Below are 21534 nucleotides of genomic sequence, written 5' to 3'. Positions count from 1 at the left end.
CACTTGCTGTATCATATGCCCCCTTTGTCATCTCTTTTCTAAGACGAACAACTCCCGTCCGTTTAATCTCTCCTCACATGGAAGCTGTTTCACACCCCTAATCATTTTTTCTTGCCCTTCTCTGTACTTCGTCCAATTCTAATATTTAGCTTTTGAGATCCTGTTTTTCCATTGCCTATTTCCATCCACAAGTAGTGGTTGTTAATATTATAGTGTCCCCAATCAAGAATGGAGTTTCCCATATGCTACACACACGCTATACGTACACTTAGTAAGAGATGGTCCCTGTCCTAGGGAAATTGGACATAGACAAGACAGAGAAAAGGTGGCAGAAAGAAGCATTGTTTATTATTATTCCTATTCTACTTTGTGCCTAGCCCTCCATCAGTTAGTGACCTGCCTGAGCGTTGCATTGGCACCGGAAACTGAGCCCCGGTCTCCTGAGTCCAAGTCCTGTACTTTAAACCATTCTTCCTCCCCTTGGGGCTTCAAGGAATTTGGCAGCAGACCCCAGTGTGTTTCATAATTCCTCTGTGCCCTAGCATCTGAGAATAGCTGATCGGTTTGGAATTTGTTTATATATGTGCTTCTAGTTAAACACTCCAAGACAAGTAGAAACTTATCAGTGCTTGGCTTCTAGGGGATCTTGAATATTTCAGAAGCAAACAAGAAGGGGGTAACCTGAAAGGGTGGAGCTCAGATGTTCTGTTTTGAGTTTCACCCAGCTCTCGAGCTCAACAGTGCTTGCGCCCTATTTTGAGGAGTTAGGTGGAACTTCTCTGTCGTCCAGGAATTATTCTAGCCCTCTGCACAAGAGCGAGTTTCCCCAGGAAGAGCTGAAACCATGACAGGTCATGCGCCTTTCAAAAAGAAATGGGAAGCAGCAAGCGCAAGAACAATGCAATCACAATACAAAGCATTTTGCTTCAGATCCTGGTGCTGCAGAGAGCTGCATTGAGTTCAGTGGTAGAAATAAATACACAACCTTTGGAAGCATAACTCTGTGAAGGGCTGCAAAGTTAACAAGAATGAGAGATCAAGGCTGAAGTTTGCACTGTAAATAGCTCTTTGAGGCCTTGGCTACACTTGAGAGTGATAGCGCTGGTGGTGGCTTTACAGCACTGTAACTCACGCCCCGTCCACACTGGCAGGGCACCTACAGTGCTATATCTCCCTGGCTACAGCGCTGCTCGTACTCCACCTCCACGAGAGGAATAAAGAGAATAGCGCTGCTGCTGCTGCAGCGCTGGGGTGCCAGTGTAAACAGGGAATAATCCTAGAGCGCTGTGACTGACCTCCGGAACCTTCCCATAATGCTTTGAAGTAAAGATTACGCTCTTTGTTTTGTTGTGAACTCCGGGCTCCCGAAGCTGCTTATCGAAAAAACAAACACAGCCCCTATTTGCAGGGAATGAGCTCCCTTTGGAACGCCCACAGCTAGTGTTTGCTGGAAGAGAGGGGGCTTGAGGAGAGAAGCAGCACGGCGTGGGGGGGGTCCGTTTCGGGGAGGCTGGTTCTCTGGTCTGTGAGGGGAAAAAACCAAAGACGCTATTTCGCTTTCAGTGAGCAAGAGAGGGATGGGGGAGGGGGTTGGAACTTGCAGCTGCTGACAGAGTGTCGGCTCCAAAAATCCTCTCTCTCTCCCCGCCCCACGCTCGCTGTCACACCCCACCCCACCCCTTTTGAAAAGCACGTTGCAGCCACTTGAATGCTGGGATAGCTGCCCATAATGCACCACTCCCAATGCTACTGCAGATGCTGCAAATGTGGCCATGCCAGTGCGCTGGTAGCTGTCAGTGTGGCCACACTGCAGCGCTTTCCCTACTCAGCTGTACGAAGACAGGTTTAACTCCCAGCGCTGCACACCTGCAAGTGTAGCCATACCCTGAGTAGTGCAAAGATTTCCTTAACATCAGTCATCAACGTAATCTCAAATCAGCAGCTTCTTTTTCTCTAACGAACCTACTGTCCTCTTGTCACCAATTAACCCACTGTAATTATAGGCTGAGCTGGCAGCGCTGCCTCGAGTGAAGGTTCCTGACACTTCTTACTGTAAGACCCAGTTTTCAGCTATAACTTTGCCAAACTTCAACCACTGGGGATGACATTTCCCAAGCGTCTGCCTCTGGGTGGATGCATTTGGACAGTTTTTCAGCATTAAATGGCTGTCATTTCTCAGAATGAGAAAATACGTTGTTTTGTCCACATTAAAAACATTTGTATAACCACATCATTGACAAGCGCTAGTGCCCCCATGCTTTGGAGCAGAACTGGTGAGGGAGGAGGGGGTCGCCCTGGTGCCAGGATTGTGGCTTTTATTGTTCTCATGAAAATGCACCCAAATTTGGCCAAATTATAAGACTTTGGAAAAATCTCGGTTTACAGAAGCTGGCAGCTAAATCTCCACGAAACATGCTCCATTCTCTCTCAGTTCCTGCATGTGACCAGACTGCGCATGCACCATCCCACCCAGTGACAGAACATGCTCCAGCCTGGGCATGCAGGGACTGAATAGGACTTTTCCTGCGACTGCTGCACCTGGTGGCCACGGGTGCTGGCCCCGGAACTGAGAGCAGGGAGCCTGTCTCTCTTGTACTCTCAATTCCCCGCCTTCGAGGAAGGGAAGAAACTGAGGAAGTAGATTGAGTCGGGGAGACTGGGAGCTGGAGTTTGGGATATGACGGATCAGGCAAGGAGCCCCTGTGGGGGAGACTGAGAGCGAGCAAGGAGACTGGCACAAGGATGAGGCTGAAGAGCTGGGGAGAAGACTGGGACAGAGATGGAAAGAGACGGGCCAGGGATAGGGACAGACAGATCTGGGACCTGTAGTGATCGCTCCCCTCAGAAGCCGGACTGGACCCAAGATTCCTGATACTCTTCCCTCAGTAAGTAGCCACTTTGTCCATGTTAAAAACATTCTTACAACCGAGATGCTCTAGTATGCCACTACCATCAAACACCTGGGGCTGGCTTGGGTCAGCTAGCTCAGGCTCGCGGGGCTCAGGCTGCAGGGCTGTACAATTGCTGTGTAGGCATTCGGGCTCTGTCTGGAGCCTGAGCTCTGGGACCCCATGGTGGGGACCCTGAATGTCTACATTGCAGTTTTTAGCCCTGTGAGCCGAGCACCGCAAGCCCGAGCTGGCTGCCCTGGGCCAGCCACAGCTATGCAGTGGGCCTTTTATTCCAGGGTAGACGTACCCTCCGTGGCTAGGATTTAGCGGAGACTTTGAGTTAGGACTCCTGAGGTTAGTTCTTGGCATTGACACCTATTTATAATATGACCTTGGGCACATCACATTACTTCCCTGAGCCTTCTTTTCCCCATCTGTAAAATGGGTGGAGTAGAATTTACCTGATCAACTACAATGCAAGAGATAATTCTCTCTCATTCACTATCTCTTTTGTTTCAGAAGGGTAGCCATGTTAGTCTGTATCAGCAAAAAGAACGAGGAGTCCTTGTGGCACCTTAGAGACTAACAAATTTATTTGGGCATAAACTTTTGTGGGCTAAAACCCCTTCATCAGATGCATGAAGTGGAAACTGCAATAGGGAGATATATACAGAGAACATGAAAAGATGGGAGTTGCCTTACCATCTCTAGCAAAACAAATCCGTTAAAGTGGGCTATTCAGCAGGAGGAAAAATCACGTTTATAGTGGTAATCAGCATGACCCATTTCAAATAGTTGACAAGAAGGTGTGAGTAACAGTAGGGGGGAAATTAGCACGGGGAAATAGTTTTTAGTTTGTGTAACGACCCCATCCACTCCCAGTCTTTATTCAGGCCTACTTTGGTGGTGTCCAGTTTGCAAATTAATTCCAGTTCTGCAGTTTCTCATTGGAGTCTGTTTTTTGAAGTTATTTTTTGTTGAAGAATTGCCACTTTTAAGTCTCTAATTGAGTGCAGTGTAAGCTCAAACCTTTACTCCCATTTGGATTGAATACACAAACGAGAGAGCTATTGTTTCTGCAGGGAGAGCAAAGCCAGCCTGTTTCCTGCATGGGTTCTAACTACAGGGTTAAAGCCAAGAACTTTTTCAAGTTTGCACAGGGCAAATTGTTCAGGTTCCTCTGGGCATTGCTGTGCCCTGTTGCTTTGCTGTTCAAAGGGCAAAGCTGGAGCCTGTTTTGACAAGCCCTCTGACTGGGACTTGCATTTTCTTTTCAAAGGCAATCACGCATGCGCCTTCTCAGGCAGTCCTGCTCTGGGTCTGCTGGGAATTGGACCAGCCAGTGGCCTTTGGCTGAGTTAGGGCAATAGAACAAAATCTGCACGTTAAAGGTTTTTATTGTCTGAAACTTGACTAGTGGTGGAAATCTCAGTGAGCTTCAGTTCCCAGGCAAAGTGCGTGTGTTGATTTTGAGGGCTGATTCAGCCCACTGTTACCAACGAGAAAAGCAGGAGCGTGACAGGATAGGCAAAGTGCATGGAGCATGCCACTGAGGTTGGTTCCCATCTTCATCTGGAGTGTTTTTCCGTGTTAGCATTTGCCACAGAGCCAGCAGGATTCTGAAGGCGAACATGGGGGCACCTGCTGTAGGATTCCAGCCACTGGAAGAAAGTTGTTTTCACCCGAGTTTGTAGGATTCCAGCCACTGGAAGAAAGTTGTTTTCACCCAAGTTTGTATCTCAAACTCCATGTGATCTGAGAATGGGTTTGAAATGGGACTGCAACGTCCCCGCCACATGCCATGTGGGGAAGGTCTGGGAGTGACAGCAAGGACACAGTTTCTGTTCCTAGCTCTGCAGTTGATTCCTGTGGCCCCAGGCTAAGTCCCTTCGGGCATGTCTGCACTGCAATTGAAAAACCTGAGGCTCAGTTCGCTGACTCAGCCTCACGGGTCTCAGACTGCCAAGCCCTCTGGGTATGTCTACACTGCAATGTAAGCCCAGGGTTTGAACTCAGGTTCAGCCCTAAGCCCCCTTCCATCTACACACAAATCACCTTAACCCATGACTCAGACCCAGGGTGTGGAGTTCAAGCCTAAACTGAGCTGGGGCCCTGTCATAAACAGATAGCTATGGGTTAATGTGCTTTTACCTGTAAAGGGATAACACCAGTAACGTGAAACACCTGACCAGAGGACCAATCAGGAAACAAGACTTTTTCAAATCTGGGTGGAGGGAAGTTTTGGGGTGTGAGTTCTTTGTTCTTTTTTTGTGTGTCTGTGCCCTCTCAGCTCTGAGAGTGATTTTTCTATCTCCTGCCTTTCTAATCTTCTGTTTCCAAGTTGTAAGTACAAAGACAGTAAGACAATAGGTTTATAATGTTTTCTTTTTGTATTTACATGTGTGTAGTTGCTGGAATGTTTTAAATTGTATTCTTTTTGGATAAGGCTGTTTATTCATTTTTCTTTTAAGCAATTGACCCTGTATATTGCCACCTTGATACAGAGACTATATATTATGTCCTTTTTCACTCTTTTTATATAAAGCTTTCTTTTTAAGACCTGTTGGAGTTTTTCTTTAGTGGGGACTCCAGGGAATTGAGTCAGCAGCTCACCAGGGAATTGGTGGGAGGAAGAAGTCAGAGGGAAAATCTCTGTGTTAGATTTACTAAGCCTGACTTTGCATACCCTCTGGGTGAGGGCGGGAGAGAGATTAGCTCTCTCGGTACTTGTGTTTCCAGGACTGGAAGCAGGGAATCTCCTAGGGTCGTCCAGGAAGGGGAGCCAAGGGGAGGGGGTTATTTCCCTTTGTTGTAAGACTCAAGGCATCTGAGTCTGGGGGTCCCCCAGGGAAGGTTTTGGGGAGACCACAGTGAGCTAGGCACTGTATAATTCCTGGCTGGTGGCAGCTTTACCAGGTCCAAGCTGGTAACTAAGCTTGGAGGTTTTCATGCTAACACCCATATTTTGGACGCTAAGGTCCAGATCTGGGAAAAAATGTTATGACAGGCCCAGGGTTCAAGCCCTGTTGCTTTGCAGTGTAGACACAGCCCTACTGGACTTGTGCTCTGGGAGGCTGCCAAAGTATCCCATGATCCCAAAGGCCAATTTTCTTTGTCCTCTGACCAGTCAAGTTAGGTGGACAGTCAAGTTTCCCTACACTGCACCACGACACAGGGTCACATTTTGGGAGAACGCTAGGAAGTCTGGGAAATGAGTGACTGGACTTGGGGACACTTCTGATTCCTCAAGCTTGCTTGCTCACTTGCTTTGTGTTCATGTGAAACTATTTTCAGGGGCTTGCTGTACTTTTTAATTCCCTGCTAGTTCTTATAGCGCTAAAGAAAATCCAATTCAGTAGCTTCTTAATGCATTTTTGCCGCTTGGAATTTCTGTTTGTGAGAGGAGACTCGAATGGTACTAGCCAGTTTGTTTGCTGCCAAAATATGTTCCCAAAAACATTTAGAAAAAGCTGCCTCGGAACAAAAATATACACCCTCCATTGACCCTTGTATTTTCCCAAGCCCCACCGAACCGTACATATAGTGCAGGCAGAGGTATCACGCTGCCGGTTAAACAACTGGCCTCTCTTATGAACCCTGGCAGCCAGCTCCAGTTTCCGAATGGGAACAGGTTTGCAGCAACTCAGCTGGATCTGCTGCATCCAGAGGAATTCTTCTGCTCCAGCTGAATCCAAGGCTGCCACTCTGACCCAGCTCCAGGCCATGCCTGCTCAAAACAGCATTAAACATAATGCTGGAGCACAGCCGAGCGGGAGAGGCGCGGGGCTCCCCGGCAGCGGCGGGAAAGTTTATTGGTTTAAGGGACCCTGGGCCGTGCCGCGCCGCCCACCCGGGTCCTGCCTGCTCCACTCTGCCCCCAGACCCACCGTGCTGCCCCGCGGGCTGCAGGGCTGGAGCAGCCTCCGCGCTGCGCTGCAGCGCTCCCGACCCCAGCCGGCCATGGCCTGTGTGCCCAGGCTGCTACACAGGGGCATCTCCTCCCCAGGCCCAGTTTGGGATCCAAAGGGGCAGTGAGGGGGTGGGGTTGGGGGGGGATTTGGGGAGGGATCCAATGGGGGAAGGAGGGGGCAAGAGCCTGTGCATGGAAGCAGAGGGCAAAATTGTTTTTGTCCAGTGTCCCAACTGAACATTGGTTGGGACGCAGGACAAACAAATATTGGGACAGTCCCAATAAAATTGGGACGTCTGGTCACCCTAGCTGTGCATGCCATCTGGCCAGCTGTTGCCAAGCCCTATTACCACGAGGGTATGTCTGCACAGCAAAGAGAAGCCCGGGGCTGGCCTGCACCAGCTGACTCATGTGCAGGGCTCGGGCTGCGGGGCTGTCTCATTGCTGTGTAGACACTGCACGATGGGAGCCCCATGAGCCTGAGTCAGCTACCATGGGACAGCTGCAGGGGGCTAGTTACTGGGTAGACAGGCCAGTCTGACTACCTCTACGCTACAGGCGAGGGGTGTGATTCCGCTGCTCGTGTGCACAGGCTCACACCTGCTCTCATTGAGCGAGCACGAGTATAAACAGCCGTGCAGCAAGGGTTGCAGGAGCGGATGCCTGAAACTAGGCAAGGCACATGCGTACCCACCGGTTTCAGGCTCAGCTGTGCTTCTGCCGCAGCTCCCTGGTCTCCACCAGCTGCACGGCTCTTTATACTCACGCTTGCTCAAGGAGAGCTCCCGTATGTGTACACGAGCAGGGGGAATTGCACTCCTAGCTTGTCGTGCAGATGTAGCCTTAGTCCCAGACAGGGAAGGAAAAGCCACTGAGCACCAATTTATGGTGTTTGTCCTGCTCCCCGTAGAATGAGTTGCTGCTCTGTCCTCAATAGACTCCAGGGGATCCCAACTAGCTGGGATGGCTTTGGGTCCCCATGCTGAAGGGAGCCACAAGAAAAGAAGAACGAAGAGTCCTTGTGGCACCTTAGAGACTAACGCATTTATTTGAGCATAAGCTTCGTGGGCTACAGCCCACTTCATCAGGTGCACTTCATCAGCCCACAAAAGCTTATGCTCAAATAAATGCGTTAGTCTCTAAGGTGCCGCAAGGACTCCTTAGTCTGTATCCGCAAGAAGAATAACGGCTGCTGCTCTGAGACAAGAAAAGAACTAGAGCCCCAGATAGACACCCCTTCTAGGCAATTTCCGCATGGCTGTTGTGGGGTGACCTCGCTCCTCCCAAACTCCTGCTGACACCTTGGCCTCGTGGAGAGCCCTCTGCTAGATACCAGGCCATGAGGGGCTAGTATCATGGATGCAGCTTCTGCGCTGAGCAGGGGAGATCTGCATGTGGAGGTGTCCTTCTGCCTTCAGGTTTCCCTGGGATGATGTAGGCTAATATTAAACATACCTGTTCAGTTTGGGGCAGTGTTGTGCCTGCAGATCATCAATGTTTTGTGGGATTTCACAGCACAGGTTTTTTTTTCTTTCTTGTTTTGCATTTGGAACATAAAAACATGACTTTTCTTGCATGTTCATCGCTCAAGAGCGGGCTGACCGTCGCTAGAAATGTGGCCAGTTTCCTAGTGGAACGTAGCACATTCCAGCTTGCCAATGGGCCTTTCTTCATTCAGTGTGAAGTTAAAGCATCACAGATTCCCTCTCCCTCTAAGAAGTTCAGGTTTTGATTTCTTTTGTCAGGAGATGTGAAAATACGTTTTCAGTCCGAATGTCATGGCTGCACTTTCACAAGCCTTTGATGCAAAACTAGCAATTCTGCCATAGGGCATAAACATTCTGCTCCGAGATGATGCCATGCTCACGCTGCGTAGCGTGTCTGTTTCCCTCGCCCCTTTCCTCAGCGCATTGCACCACTGCTAGCAGCATGGCTTGTTCCTCAGGGACTGACTGGCATGTGCTGTAAATAGATGGAGGAAAGGGGTCAGAAATGCGCAAAAGCAGCGAGAGAGATACAGAGACAAGATTGTCCTGTGGTTAGGATACAAGGCTGGGAGCTTGGATCTCTGCCACATTCTTCCTGCATGGCCTTTGGCAAGTCACTTAGGCCCAGATCCGTAAAGGGGTTTAGGCACCTAACACTAATTGAAATAAGTGAAACTTAGGTGCCTAATTCCTTTTATGAATCTGGGCCTTAACCTCTGCGTGTCTGCGCTCCTCAGTGGATAAAATGTAGCTGCTGATACTCAGAGGAGAGTTGTCGGGGCAAACTCATTTAAGTTTCTGAGGTGTGGGGATATTAGTGAGGAGTGTCCATACGTAAAATGGTCACAATTTATTATTATTTAGGTTCCATTGGTGAATGGGTTAGAAAGGATTGATAGTTGTTAGACACAAGTAGTGCATGCTATAGAGGGGTACGAACACCTGTAGAAGATGCTATAAATTCCCATAGCCCATATCATAAGCAACCTGTAGACCAGACAGACATGCTGACAATTGCTTAACCATTTGTTGAAACATCTGTCAGTCATGTATTAACCCTCCCTCAACTGTTGCTAAACAGAAGCGTAATATGAAGTGTGACCGGTCACACAAATCAAGTCCAGGCAGTGCAAGCTGGTCCAGCAGTGCGCTGGGCAGACGGCTTGCTGCTGCAGGGCGTGCTACTTCATTGTAACCTACATCTTGAACTATAGCTAGACTGACAAAGCAGGCAACGAATGGAAGGACCCCCACGCCGATTATCTGGTCTGGGAATCTGAGCAGCAGACAGGACCAAGGCAAACAAACCAGTGTGGTTTACCAGCAACCCACGGGGTTGTCCAAGTGGCACGTGGTTTGTGTTCGCAGCCCTACAGCACTTTACCCTCGGTCATGCTGTGCTGTGACACTGTGTGCGGCTTTGAACTGGCCAACTGCCAGTGCGGGCTCTTGTTCTCTTCCCGGGAGAGAACGACATCCTCTGGGAGCCGGCCAGGCTCTGTATCCCTCTGGCAGGAAGGCTGGCGTGCTAGGTCTGCGTCAAACGGTTGTAATCGAGAATGAACTTCCCACATGTGCACAAGTGTGGTTGGAATCTGCTTCTCGGTGCCATACGCAGGCAGGAGGCATTTCAGGGAGATAACGTCTGATCGTGGAGTCAGGGCTGTGCTCCTGGGAAATCCCTCCTCCTAACTCACTTCTCCTGAGGTGCCTGAAAACTGCACAGCCAGAGCCTGGCAGATGGGGGTCTGGGCCTGCTGCAGAGAACGCTTCTTGGACAATCACACCACTCCCAGTGCAGGGCTTCCGTGGGGATTCGGGTCTGAGAGTTGAGAGAGGTCTAGAATGGGAGGGGTGGCTGGTCTCTCTTTCTCTCATGTGGTCTCTCATGCTTCTCCCAAGACCCTCCCAGATTTTTTCCCCAAGTCCCCTAGGGTTTGCATTCCGCGCCGTGTCAGGGGGACGTGGCAATGATGGTTTAGGCATATCCAGTCTCAGCACCAGGCTGTGTGTATTTACTGGCTCCAAACACCGGTTACTGCCATTCTTGCCTGCACCTACCTCTCAAGGAGCTGCTATCCCATAGGACACTTGGGGAAACTGAGTCACAGAGAAGCAAAGTGACTTACCCAAGTTCACGCAGGCAGGTGGGAACAGACTCCTGACTGCCCTGGACCAGGCTGGCTATGGCATTGAAATCACTTCCTTCCTTCTGCATACTCAGATTTTCCTTGATTTCACCCATCGCTCAATGTTTATCTCATTTGCTGCTGGTCCCTTCCCAGTCCCTGCTTTCGGCTATTGATGCACCCTTAGAACAGACGAAATGGCAGGATTTCCTCCCTGTCTTCAGCAGCAGCTGGTGGGTTGGGCCCAGATGCCCTCGGAACGCCGAGCAGTGGCAGGTGGCGAAAGAAATCTTGAGTGTGGTGCCTTCATATGAAGGGCGGGTCTGGCTTGTCTTAGCAGGGCACTTACCAGCTGGCTGCTTCTTCCCTTGTTTTAGCTGAACCAGCTGGAGGAGGCAGCAGATGCAGCTCACACCTTTTTCATGGCAAACCCTGAGCACATGGAAATGCAGCAGGACATTGAGAACTACAAAACCATGACAGGGAAGGTCCATCTGGTTGATCGAGAGGCCAAGCCGCACATGGTGAGTTTGGAGAGAGATACTTGTCCACTGAGTGGGAAACTATGTAAAATGTCAGCCAGCTTGGGGATGAGTTTTGGGCCTGGAGGAAGGTAACACGGGCTACTGGCCAAGCTCTGTTGGATGGCGTTTACAATGCTGTGACATGAGCTCATGCTAGTCCACTAGAGAATATTGGCGTGCGAGCCTTCTGCCATGTCTGTGAGGCAGCGTCAATTTCCACCCCGTAGCATCTGCCTGGCTGCACCGTTACCTTGTGCATGGCCGAGAGGTAACTATAGGATCACTGGTTTACATCAGTAAACGTGGACCTGGTAGCATGCTCATTTTGCATTCATTTACCCTTCCATACAGGCATCTGTGCACCTGTATTTTCACTGTATTCCAGCCATGTGCATTTAGCCAGGGCACTTCTTCGCCCACCTGCATTATCCATGTACAGCCAAGGCAATGCATCAAATGTGAAATTCCGAGGGCTAAACCCTGGCTGGCAGTGGACATGCCAGTGTTCCCTGGTTGTGATGGTTCAACTGGGGAAGGAAATCTGTCCGAATTCCCTTTTCTTTTCCGATGTGTGTCCTCTTGGCGCTGACTGCACACCCTCAGTTATACGTATCCCCTGTCGTATGCCCGGTAACACAACACTCCAGCCTGTTCTCTCCTCAGAGGAGCTGCTGACTCACACGCTGACTGCTCTCAGTATCAGCCATGGCCTGGCTTGACGGACAGCTCAGTAAATGGCAGGCTTTGCGCACGTTGTGTAAATGGGTTTGCCCATCCTGGCTCTCACACATTTACGTGAGGCCAGATTCTGCAGACCACCTGAGATGCACCCTGCACGGGATGATCTGAGTGAGGTGGGAGTGACAAAGGGGTATTTAAGCCATCTTCGTTCCCTGCCTCCTCCAGCCCCAGGGCTGATCCAGAGCACAGATGTGTCTCTTTTCCCAGCCCTGCCACCAGTGCTAACGCTGGGCGAGGTACCAGCGTTCAGTCAGGTCCATGAGCATGATCCTAAGCTCCGTGAAGCCAATGGACAAACTCCCATTGACTCCATAAGGTCTTGGATTTGTCCATGTGTTACCTAGTGGTGCTCAGCTGGCCAAGCCAGCTTTACAACTGCTTTATGAAGCCACCAAAATGAACTCCAAAAGTGGGCTCATCGCAGTCACTGGCTGATGATTTCATAGCGCTGGGCTGAATTTACACACAGGAGGTTCATTAACAAACATTACTGTCCATTCAGCATAATGTGCAGTTCTACCGGAGTCTCTTTTAGACCAATGTGCCCCATGGGCTCTGATTTAGTCCCAGTGTTACAACACCTACCCTGCTTCCCAGCTGCCTAATGAACCTGCTGGGCTTTTTTGCAGGAGAACTACAGCACAGGGGTGAAGCACTATGATCAAGAAGAGTACGCTCTGGCCATCGAGTCCTTGGAGCGAGCGCTGCGGGGCTACTACACCGCGGATGTGGAGTGCCGGGTCATGTGCGAGGGGCCTCAGCGGTTCGAGGAGTACGAGTACTTGGAGTATAAAGCTGACCTCTACGAAGCAATTGCAGGTGAGGTCTCTAACCAGTCCCCAAGTCCCCTTGAGGCACAGGACGTGTATGTGCCTTGGCTCCTGGGGTGTTTTTAACTAGAAACTTCAACACCTTTGCTGAATTTGGCAAAGCAGCTTCCCTTTGATAACCGGCAGCGCTGAACCGTGAAGCCAGATGGGACCCAGGGACGCAGGGCCGGAACTCTGCGAGGGGCACTCTGCCAGTTGCCAGGAGGACAGCAGGCGGCTCCGGTGGACCTCCTGCAGGCGTGCCTGCGGAGGGACCGCTGATCCCGCGGCTCCAGTGGAGCATCCGCAGGCACACCTGCGGGAGGTCCACCGGAGCCGTAGGACCAGCGGACCCTCAGCAGGGACACCTGCAGGAGGTCCACCGGAGCCGCGGGACCGGCGAGCGGCAGAGCGCCCCCCACAGTGTGCCGCCATGCTTTGGGGCGGCGAAATGGCTAGAGCCGGCCCTGCAGGGACGACGCCTTTTAATCCTGAATCGGAAACAATCTCCTTCAGTGGGCTTGGAGCTGACGTTCAGAGGTGCTGAGCACCTGCAATTTTCACTGATTACAGTTGGTGTTGTGGGTGCTCAGCACTTCTGAAAATCAGGTCCTCCACCTCCCTGCCTCCGTTTTTCCCTCTGCCAAATGGGACATTAATGTTTACCTTACTAGCATGCTGCATGGCCATGCACTAGCTAGCTGTGTGGAAAGTGTTCGGAAGATGCTAAAGGGTCTAGAACAATATGCATAAGGACACAGGACTGAAGGAACCTCCTGGGTCATAGCTAGGGCCCTACCAAATTCACAGTCCATTTTGGTCGTTTTCACAGTCATACAATTTTAAAAATCGTCAGTCATGATTTCAGCTGTTTGAATCTGAAATTTCAGGTGTTGTAATTGTAGGGGTCCTGACCCAAAAAGGAGTTGGGGGGGAAAGGGGGTTCGCAAGGTTATTGTAGGGGGGTTGTGGTCCTGCTACCCATACTTCTGCACTGCTCCAGGCAATGGGCTGCCTTCAGAGCTGGGCAGCTGGAGAGCAGCAGCTGCTAGCCGGGATCCCAGCTCTGAAGGCAGAGCCATCACCAGCAGCAGCGCAGAAGGAAGGATGGCATGGGATGGTATTGCCATCCTTACTTCTGCACTGCTGCCTTCAGAGCTGGGCCCTCGGTCAGCAGCCACCACTATCCAGCCACCCAGCTCTGAAGACAGCAGTGCAGAAGGAAGGGTGGCATGGTATGGTATTGCCACCTTTACTTCTGCACTGCTGCTGGCTGGGTGCTGCTGTCAAAGCTGGGCACCTGGCCAACAGCCGCCACGCTCTGGCTGCCCAGCTCTGAAGGCAGTGGAGAAGTGTGGGTGGCAATACTGCAACGCCCCTAAAATAACCTTGCGACCCCATCCTCCCCCCCCCACAGCCTCCTCTTGGGTCAGGACTCCCAGTTTGAGAAACACTGCTCTCCCACATGAAATCTGTGAAGTATAGGGTCGAAGCACAGAAAAGGCCAGATTTCATGAAGGGAGACCAGATTTCATGGTCCATGACGCGTTTTTCATGGCCATGAATTTGGTAGGGCCTCAGTCCGGTGCCGGCCATTGGAGGCAGCCCTTTCATATGACCTCATTCATAAACTTACCATGCTCCATCTTAAAACTAGCTCGGTTTCGTGCACCCCGAATTCTGATTGGAAGGCTGTTCCTGAGCTTGTGCATGCAGGGGTCCAAGTTCGTCCCTGAAGTCCATGATGAGTCTGCATCTGAATTTCATGACTGGCCCCTGTCACTGTAACAGGCTGAATCAACCCCCCCCAAACGTCAGGAATCCAGATTCTGCCAGTTGTGCACTTGTTGACCTGCAGGGCCCTCTGGCATGCACCAAAGTCGGGCACACAGGAGCATGGAGTTGGGATAATGTGTCAGGATAATGTGTTCACAACCCCATGAGTGATAGCAGCTAGACTTTGCCCTTCTGTAGCTCTTTCCAGCTGAGGGAGCTAAAAGCGTCGTGCAAACGTTGCATAGCACCATGGGGAGAGGAATTACCCCTCTGTTTATAAAGAGGGGAAAACGGGGGCACAGAGAGGAAGCAGCTTGCCCATGATCAGTCAGCGAGTCATTGGCGGAGTCAAGACTGAAACACAGAATTCCTGGATCCCAGTCCTGTACTTTTACCCACATGACCATCCTACCTTCCATCTGCCTAGACTTCCTGAGTTGGGGAGGGCTGCACAGCTAGGTCCCAGGACGGGCAGGAATGATAAACAGGCCCAGCACACCTCACCCCTTGTTTTCATCCGGGAGGGAGGGATTTTGTCAGGTCATATTCTGAACAGCTGATTGTCTGAAAAGGCTGGGGACACTGACAAAAAAACTAGGATAGATGCTACGATAATGGGGAAGTAGAGATTAGAAACCCGTGTGGGCAAATGAACCCTGCCGTTATACTGTCCTTTGATATGCACGTGTGGCCTTGAGCAAGGCAGGGTTAAGTGGGAACCTTCTCTCCATAAACTGGATTGCCAGTAATTAGCAATAAGGGAAAGCAGAACAATAAATTTGAACCCAGGCTTCAGAAGTCCTATATCTGCAGTTGGTCTGTCAGCTCTGAGAGCTGATGCACGGTCTTTGGGGGATGGTTTTTCTGCTGCTGCTGTGGAAAATATTTCCATTCAAATGCAGATTAATTTTTATCTGTGTCAAAACACATTTGCTAGAATGAAGTTGAGAACCTAACTGAGACCAGTGAGACCAGAAACAATTAGTTCAACAAGAGGGAAGACTCTTTTGTCTGATGATTTATTGATTGATAGTTCTTGGAACAAGACAGCAAATTGTTTTTAATATTTAGTCATCCAAGAAAAAAAGAAGTTTTCAAAGGCTGGATCCGCAGGTAGATTACATACCTGTATGTCAGTTAGGGATGTCATGTTCCCTTTTCCCCCAATATAGATATGCGAGTACGTACCCTAGTGTAGATACAGTTATATTGGCATAAAGGTGTCGTCTTCTGCAATATCTTATTCCCCTTCCCATACAAGAATAAGCTATCCCAGTGTGGCTGTAGCCATACTAGGAAACTTGTAGTGCTTTAACTATTCCAACATAGTTAAAACGACACCAATATAATAAAAGTCCCACTTTTGTGTGCAGATAAGAGTCTCTGCGTGATGGGCTAATACCACTCTGCCATCCATCCTCTCAGGTTACCTATACCAAACCCTGGGCATCCATGCATCAGACCAGGAAAATCTGCAGCTCCTTCTCCCCCTGGAGCATGTTCCCAGAGACTAGCACTGCTGAGTTCCCACCTCCTTTCCAAACAGAGGGTTCTTTGCTGAGAGTCCCAAGGAGACAGCCCTAGCGTCAGTCAGCTTTGACCAGCCCCCTTTGGGGAGATCCTTTGGCAAAGCTGTGGGTGGGATTCATTCCCAGTGGGAAAAAGTCATGCTGGCTTAGTGCATGTATGTTGCGCTTGCTGCTCTCGGTGGCTTTGCGCGCTGATGGAAATTGTTGGTGGGGGGGGAAAGGGATCGTTTGGGGAATTATCAGAGCAGCAACAGAGTCAGGTCTTACCGGGAGGATGAGGAGCATTGCCATGGCATTAGTGAAGGGTGCCACACCCGGCACTCTGGAGAGTGAAGCCCCGGAGCAGATCAAGTGTGGACAGTGCAGCCTCCCTCCACCTGCGCCCTGTCAGTGTTTCTCACAATGGATGCGGAGAGACCTCATCTAGACCAAGAAGATTCTTCCGTGTCCGTAGCCCACTGAGTCCTTGGCCTTCCTGCTTACTGAGGCCAGTGGTGCGAATGGTTTTTGTGATGCTGTCCACTGGGAACTTGGGAAGGAGCAAGAAATTCACTTCCCAGAGGCCACTGAACAGCCATCAGATGGGAAAGGTTTTCAGTTCTCACTTAGATTTAACTCCATGGCCAGGAGGTGATAGAGTTTATAGCCCGTTACCAAGTCCCAGAGCCACCCAGCTTGTCTGGAGCAGCAAGGCAAAATAATACAGATTCCCATTGCTGTTACTTGTCTTCCTACACACAACTGAGAGTGATACATTACAGGATGTCTTACTCCATAATTTACTGGCAGGTCTCTGGTTCCCAGACTCTTTATATATTTAGTGGAAAGAAGGAATCCTGATGCTATTGAGAAAACAGTTTTAAGTTTCTCTAAAACAGTATTTCATTTCCTATCCTGAGCTATTTTGTAGTGCTGCTGTGGGCTGTTGTGATGCTGCCACTCTCCACCCCAGAGATGGCTGCATTTCAATGGCGGGTAATGATTCCTGCACTATAGCCTGTAAAATTTTGAAGGACACTTTGAGAGCATTGAGGGGAAGCAGTATATGTCAGTGATGATTGATATTAGGATCTGCTGCAAACCTTCAGATCTAGGATGCTCCCGATAGATTTAAAGTTTAGCTTCATTCTCCCTCACTCTTTAGTGCACTATTCTGGGTGTGTATGGAAAATCAAATGTCCACTCGCGCTAACAGTTCTTTGAATCCTCAGAGCAAAACGAGGACTGTTTTGACTTTCCACTTGATTTCAATGCAAATTCCTAAAGCGGGCGTTCTGGCAGCTTGCGGGAGCACTCTGGTAGCAGAGCACATGTTTTATTTAAAACCCACGTTTGTTCCTTAAAGATTTTAATTGTATACAGAGACACAGCAAGCAAAGGCAATTTGTAAGTACATTGCAGAAAAGGTCCCAAAGTGGAATCAGATGGTCCGCTTTGGCTTATAAATGCTACAGATGACACAGCACGTGTACTGTATGCTTTCACCAGTTAGAAATCTTGTTTATGACAGATGCTTGCTAGTCCATTAAATTAAGCAGAGAAATTTGTTGTCTTTAAGAAGCAATGAACAGAGGTCTTCTGCCGAAAATCTTTCCCCCCCCTAATATTAGCAGTACACATTCTGTCCAGTTTAGCTTGAATGGTTTGACTTGCAGCAGTATTTAATCTCCGAATGTCACTCAGTTGGTATGTCTCCCATATTGTGCATTATGCTGTTGCGATAGAAAAAGGGTCAAAGATCCAGTTCTCAGAGTCTTTTGAAAGAGTTCTCCAACAGGAGTATATTTCATTGTCAGGGGATGAAATTGAAGACAGGCTGGGCATCAGTCAGAACTTTCTAATAGATCCTGTTACTTGGTAGATTAGTCTCCAAAAGGAAGCAGTGGAAACCTTGTTGCAAGACACATTTAAAAACAGATTGAATAGACCACTGGAGAATATGCAGTAGAGAGCAATCTTGCCCTATTCCTCACCTGATGGGTGAGGACTTCATAAGTTTTTCACATCTCAAGTTCCTTTAATCTCTTTCTTGGTGTCCCTCAACTTCATTTTAATCCTCAGTCTGACAACTTCAGCTAATTCCCGTTGCAAAGATCTCTCAAGAGGCCCATTGTACATCGAGGTAGCTTTGCTGTGGCTTTAGACAGAAGTAGTAGCTTTTCCAGTACAGTCTCTCCTCCCCATGTGTGCAAAATTAACACCCTTGGAAATCAACATAGAGTAAAACATCAGACACCTGCATCCAAGTTGTGTCTGCAGAGTACGTGCTTGCAAGATCCTCAGTACCCGAGTTTAGTTACGGGTCTACGAGTATAGTTAGTCCCAGATATTGGGCATGGACAATGTGTTCCTGTAAATTGCTGAGCACCCTTATGTCCCACTGGCTTCTCAAGCTATACACAGCAGCTTGCAGGATGGGGGCCCCTGTGTCTTTGATCTACTTGTGACATGAAAGTTGGTCTCCATAAACCCAATTGAGCTCGTCTCTCAAGAGCTGATCATCAGTCTTCTGAGCACAGACATTGTCTCATCTCTCTTTCCCTTGCAGATCACTACATGCAGATCCTGGTGTGTCAACATGAGTGTGTCAGAGAACTTGCCACCCGTCCCGGGCGTTTATCACCCATCGAGAACTACCTTCCCCTCCATTACGACTACTTGCAGTTTGCCTATTACAGAGGTAAAGCTGGGCTTCTCCATTTCTAGCAGCCCTTGCGTGGTTTTGTTACTCTTTGGGTTAGTGGAGACTGTTTTATTTGGGGATTTAAATATTCTCCTCTAGGGGTGTGCCATCCCAGCGTAATGGCACTAGCTAGCTTATGAGAAGAGACTCGAAGAGCTTGGCTTGTTTAGCCTAACCAAACAAAGGCTGAAGGGAGATCTGATTGCTCTCGATAAATGCATCAGAGGGATAAACACCAGTGAGGGAGAGGGTTTATTTAAGTTAAGTGCCAATGCGGACACAAGAACAAATGGATATAAACTGGCCATCAGCAAGTTTAGGCTCAAAATTAGACAAAGGTTTCTAACCATCAGAGGAGTGAAGTTCTGGAACAGCCTCCCAAGGGGAGCAGTGGGGGCAGAAAAACTAATTGGCTTCAAGACTGAGCTTGAGAAATGTCTGGAGGGGAGGGGATGATTGGACTGCCTCCAATGGCATGTGGCCCATTGGTGGCAGCCAGTAACAAAAATCCTCAGCTGCTGGAGATGGGACAGTAGATGGGGAGGGCTTTGAGTTACTGCAGAGAATTATTTCCCAGGGATCTGCCTGATGGGTCTTTTTCCCACTTATTCAGGGTCTAACCAATCGCCATATTTAGGGTCTGGAAAGAATTTTTCCCCAGGTCAGATTGGCAGAGACCCTGGGGGCGGTTTTCAACTTCCTCTGCAGCCTGGGGTGTGGGTCACTTGCAGGTTTAAACTAGTGCAAATGGTGGATTCTCTGAAACTTGAAGTCTTTAAACCATGATTTGAGGGCTTCAGTGCCTCAGCCAGAGGTTAGGGGTCTATTACAGGAGTGGGTGAGGTTCTGTGGGCTGTATTGTGCAGGAGGTCGGACTAGAATAGATGATCATGGTGGTCCCATCTGATATTAGTCTATGAGAACCAGAAAATAAATCTGGTTAGAAACTGAGAGTGGAAAAGCCCTGAGTAGTGTTACTCTCCAAGCTGAATGAAGTGCAAAGATTGAAGGGCCAGATTTTTGAAAATATTTAGGTGCCTAAATAGCCACCAGGTAGGGGAGTTAGATGCCAGCGCACTGTTGAAAATCCCACCATGGGCTTATCTGTGTATTTAGGCCCCTAAATAAGCTTTAAAAAGTCTGGCTGTAAGTGCTTTTATAAAAAAACAGCATCACCAGCCTCATTTTGCTCACAACCAACCACCACAAGCTCATGAGATTGGCTTAACAATCACAAGATTCTTTTTTAATTATACATTTTGGGATCTTTCCATTGGCTTTCTGGTTTCTGAGCCTTTGGAGTTCATGTTTTTGAGCTTTTCACTGCAATCACTAGGGCTATAAACTTATCTTTTAATGAAAGGTGAACTGAGAATCTCATGCAGTAACGTAAAATAAACACCAAAGATTGCGAGAGTCACAACAAAACTGCGAGCATTGACAAGCCCATAAAAGTAATTACTTGCACTTGTTGTCAATAGTAAAATAACATGTAGGATAAGACAATGGTCTGTTTATTAAAAGCACCTGAGAAGGAAAAAATAAGTAAATTTGGCAATGCAACATGAAAATCCATAGATCATACTTCAAACTGGAAGGTTGCTCATTTCTCATATTGGCTGAATTCCATCCCCCTGATTTTTCTCTCAGGGATTGTGGTCTGCGGCTGATTCCAAGTTTCTGTCCTAGCTCTGTTCCTGATTTGCTGGGTGGCCTTGGGAAAAGTTACATAACTTTTCAGTGCCTCAGTTTCCCTCTGTGTAAAATTGAGACAATAAGACAGGGTTATTGCAGAGGGCTGTGGTGGAGCTGATTCATAAATGTCTGTCATGAGCCCCATTGGGTGACTGTCTGTCTGAGTGAAAAGTCTCCTCATTCCGTCTCTGGCTGGCTTCTTTCTTTCCTCTGCACATGTCACACCTGAGTCCCCTGGATCGGTCGTGCCATGTAGTCTCCATGCCATCTCCAACCTCTGCTGTGCTCCCTTGCAGTGGGCAAGTACGTGAAAGCCCTGGAGTGTGCCAAGTCCTACCTCCTGTTCCACCCGGACGATGAAGCTGTCTTGGAGAATGCAGATTATTACAACAGCCTCTTGGAAGAGACTATGGACCCAGAGACCATCAAACCCAGAAAGGTGAGAATAGATGTGTTGAAATTACCCTGCACGGCACTGCAACTGAAGCTTTGTTTGGACGTAGTTCAGCTGATGCAGCAATTTGGCAATCTCCTAGTACCGTCACCGATTTTGAGGAAAGGTTAAAAGATTAAGGGCCAGGTGGTTCTCTCGGTCACGTCGGTGTAAATCCAGATTAATGCCAGCAGCTGGTGTGACAGTTTTTAGCCAAATGGCAACCAAGCAGGGTGAATGTGATGCCCATGTATGTGTACAGCCCAAGGAGGGAGAGGGTTTGTTTAGGAGGACAGGCGTAGGAGCAGTGTGATGAAATAGGGTAAGGAGCACCAGGAGAACTCCAGACAGTGACGGCTGTTAGTCAGCTGAGGAAGTGGTGAAAGCTGGTCTCATCGCTTGAGTCATTTAAAGCTAGACTGGGCAAAGCACTCCAAACTGTTCTGCAGAGAACTGCTTTGTAGTAGGTGGGGTGGGGATTAGCCTTGTGTCAGATGACGAAACAGGACTTATTGAGTCACCATGGGAGGAAATGTCTTTGTAGCGATAATTTTCCCATAGTGGGTACCTTTCCCATGCTGGAGAATGTTCCCGTCACAGCCCTGAGAGATGTCGTCCTGCCAGAGCTGGATGTATCTTAGGTGTTTATCTGACTCCCATTTGCCTAGTGCCTCACGCTCGGTAAGGAATTTTTCCTCACAACAGCCCTGTGCAGAAGGGCAGGGCTGTTATACCCGTGTGCAGAGGAGAAGGAGGGGTACAGAGAACCTGAGGCCTGGTCTACAGCTAAAGTTTAGATTGACCTAGCTCCTTTGCTTAGGGGTATGAAAAATTCACACCCTTAGAGACATGGTTCAGCCGACCTAAACCTCAGCATAGATGCCATTTGGTCGATCGAAGGATTCTTCTTCGGTACTGCCTCTCGGG

At 49.0% G+C, this 21534-nt stretch overlaps 1 protein-coding gene across 16 annotated transcripts in view; it reads left to right on the top strand.

Moving 5' to 3' along the window:
* P3H2 (prolyl 3-hydroxylase 2) overlaps window positions 1–21534 on the top strand; it is a 124137-nt gene that overhangs the window by 81873 nt on the left and 20730 nt on the right. For all 16 annotated transcript variants that reach the window (XM_050964778.1, XM_050964783.1, XM_050964782.1 and 13 more), the window contains exons 2-5: window positions 10795–10941; window positions 12312–12501; window positions 18345–18476; window positions 20471–20613. In XM_050964778.1, coding sequence (XP_050820735.1) covers window positions 10795–10941; window positions 12312–12501; window positions 18345–18476; window positions 20471–20613 — 612 coding nt within the window. The remainder of the gene's footprint in view (window positions 1–10794; window positions 10942–12311; window positions 12502–18344; window positions 18477–20470; window positions 20614–21534) is intronic.

The sequence above is a fragment of the Gopherus flavomarginatus genome, chromosome 8, assembly GCF_025201925.1.
Source record: "Gopherus flavomarginatus isolate rGopFla2 chromosome 8, rGopFla2.mat.asm, whole genome shotgun sequence".
NCBI lineage: Eukaryota > Metazoa > Chordata > Testudines > Testudinidae > Gopherus > Gopherus flavomarginatus.
This window is presented reverse-complemented; position numbering and strand designations above follow the sequence as displayed.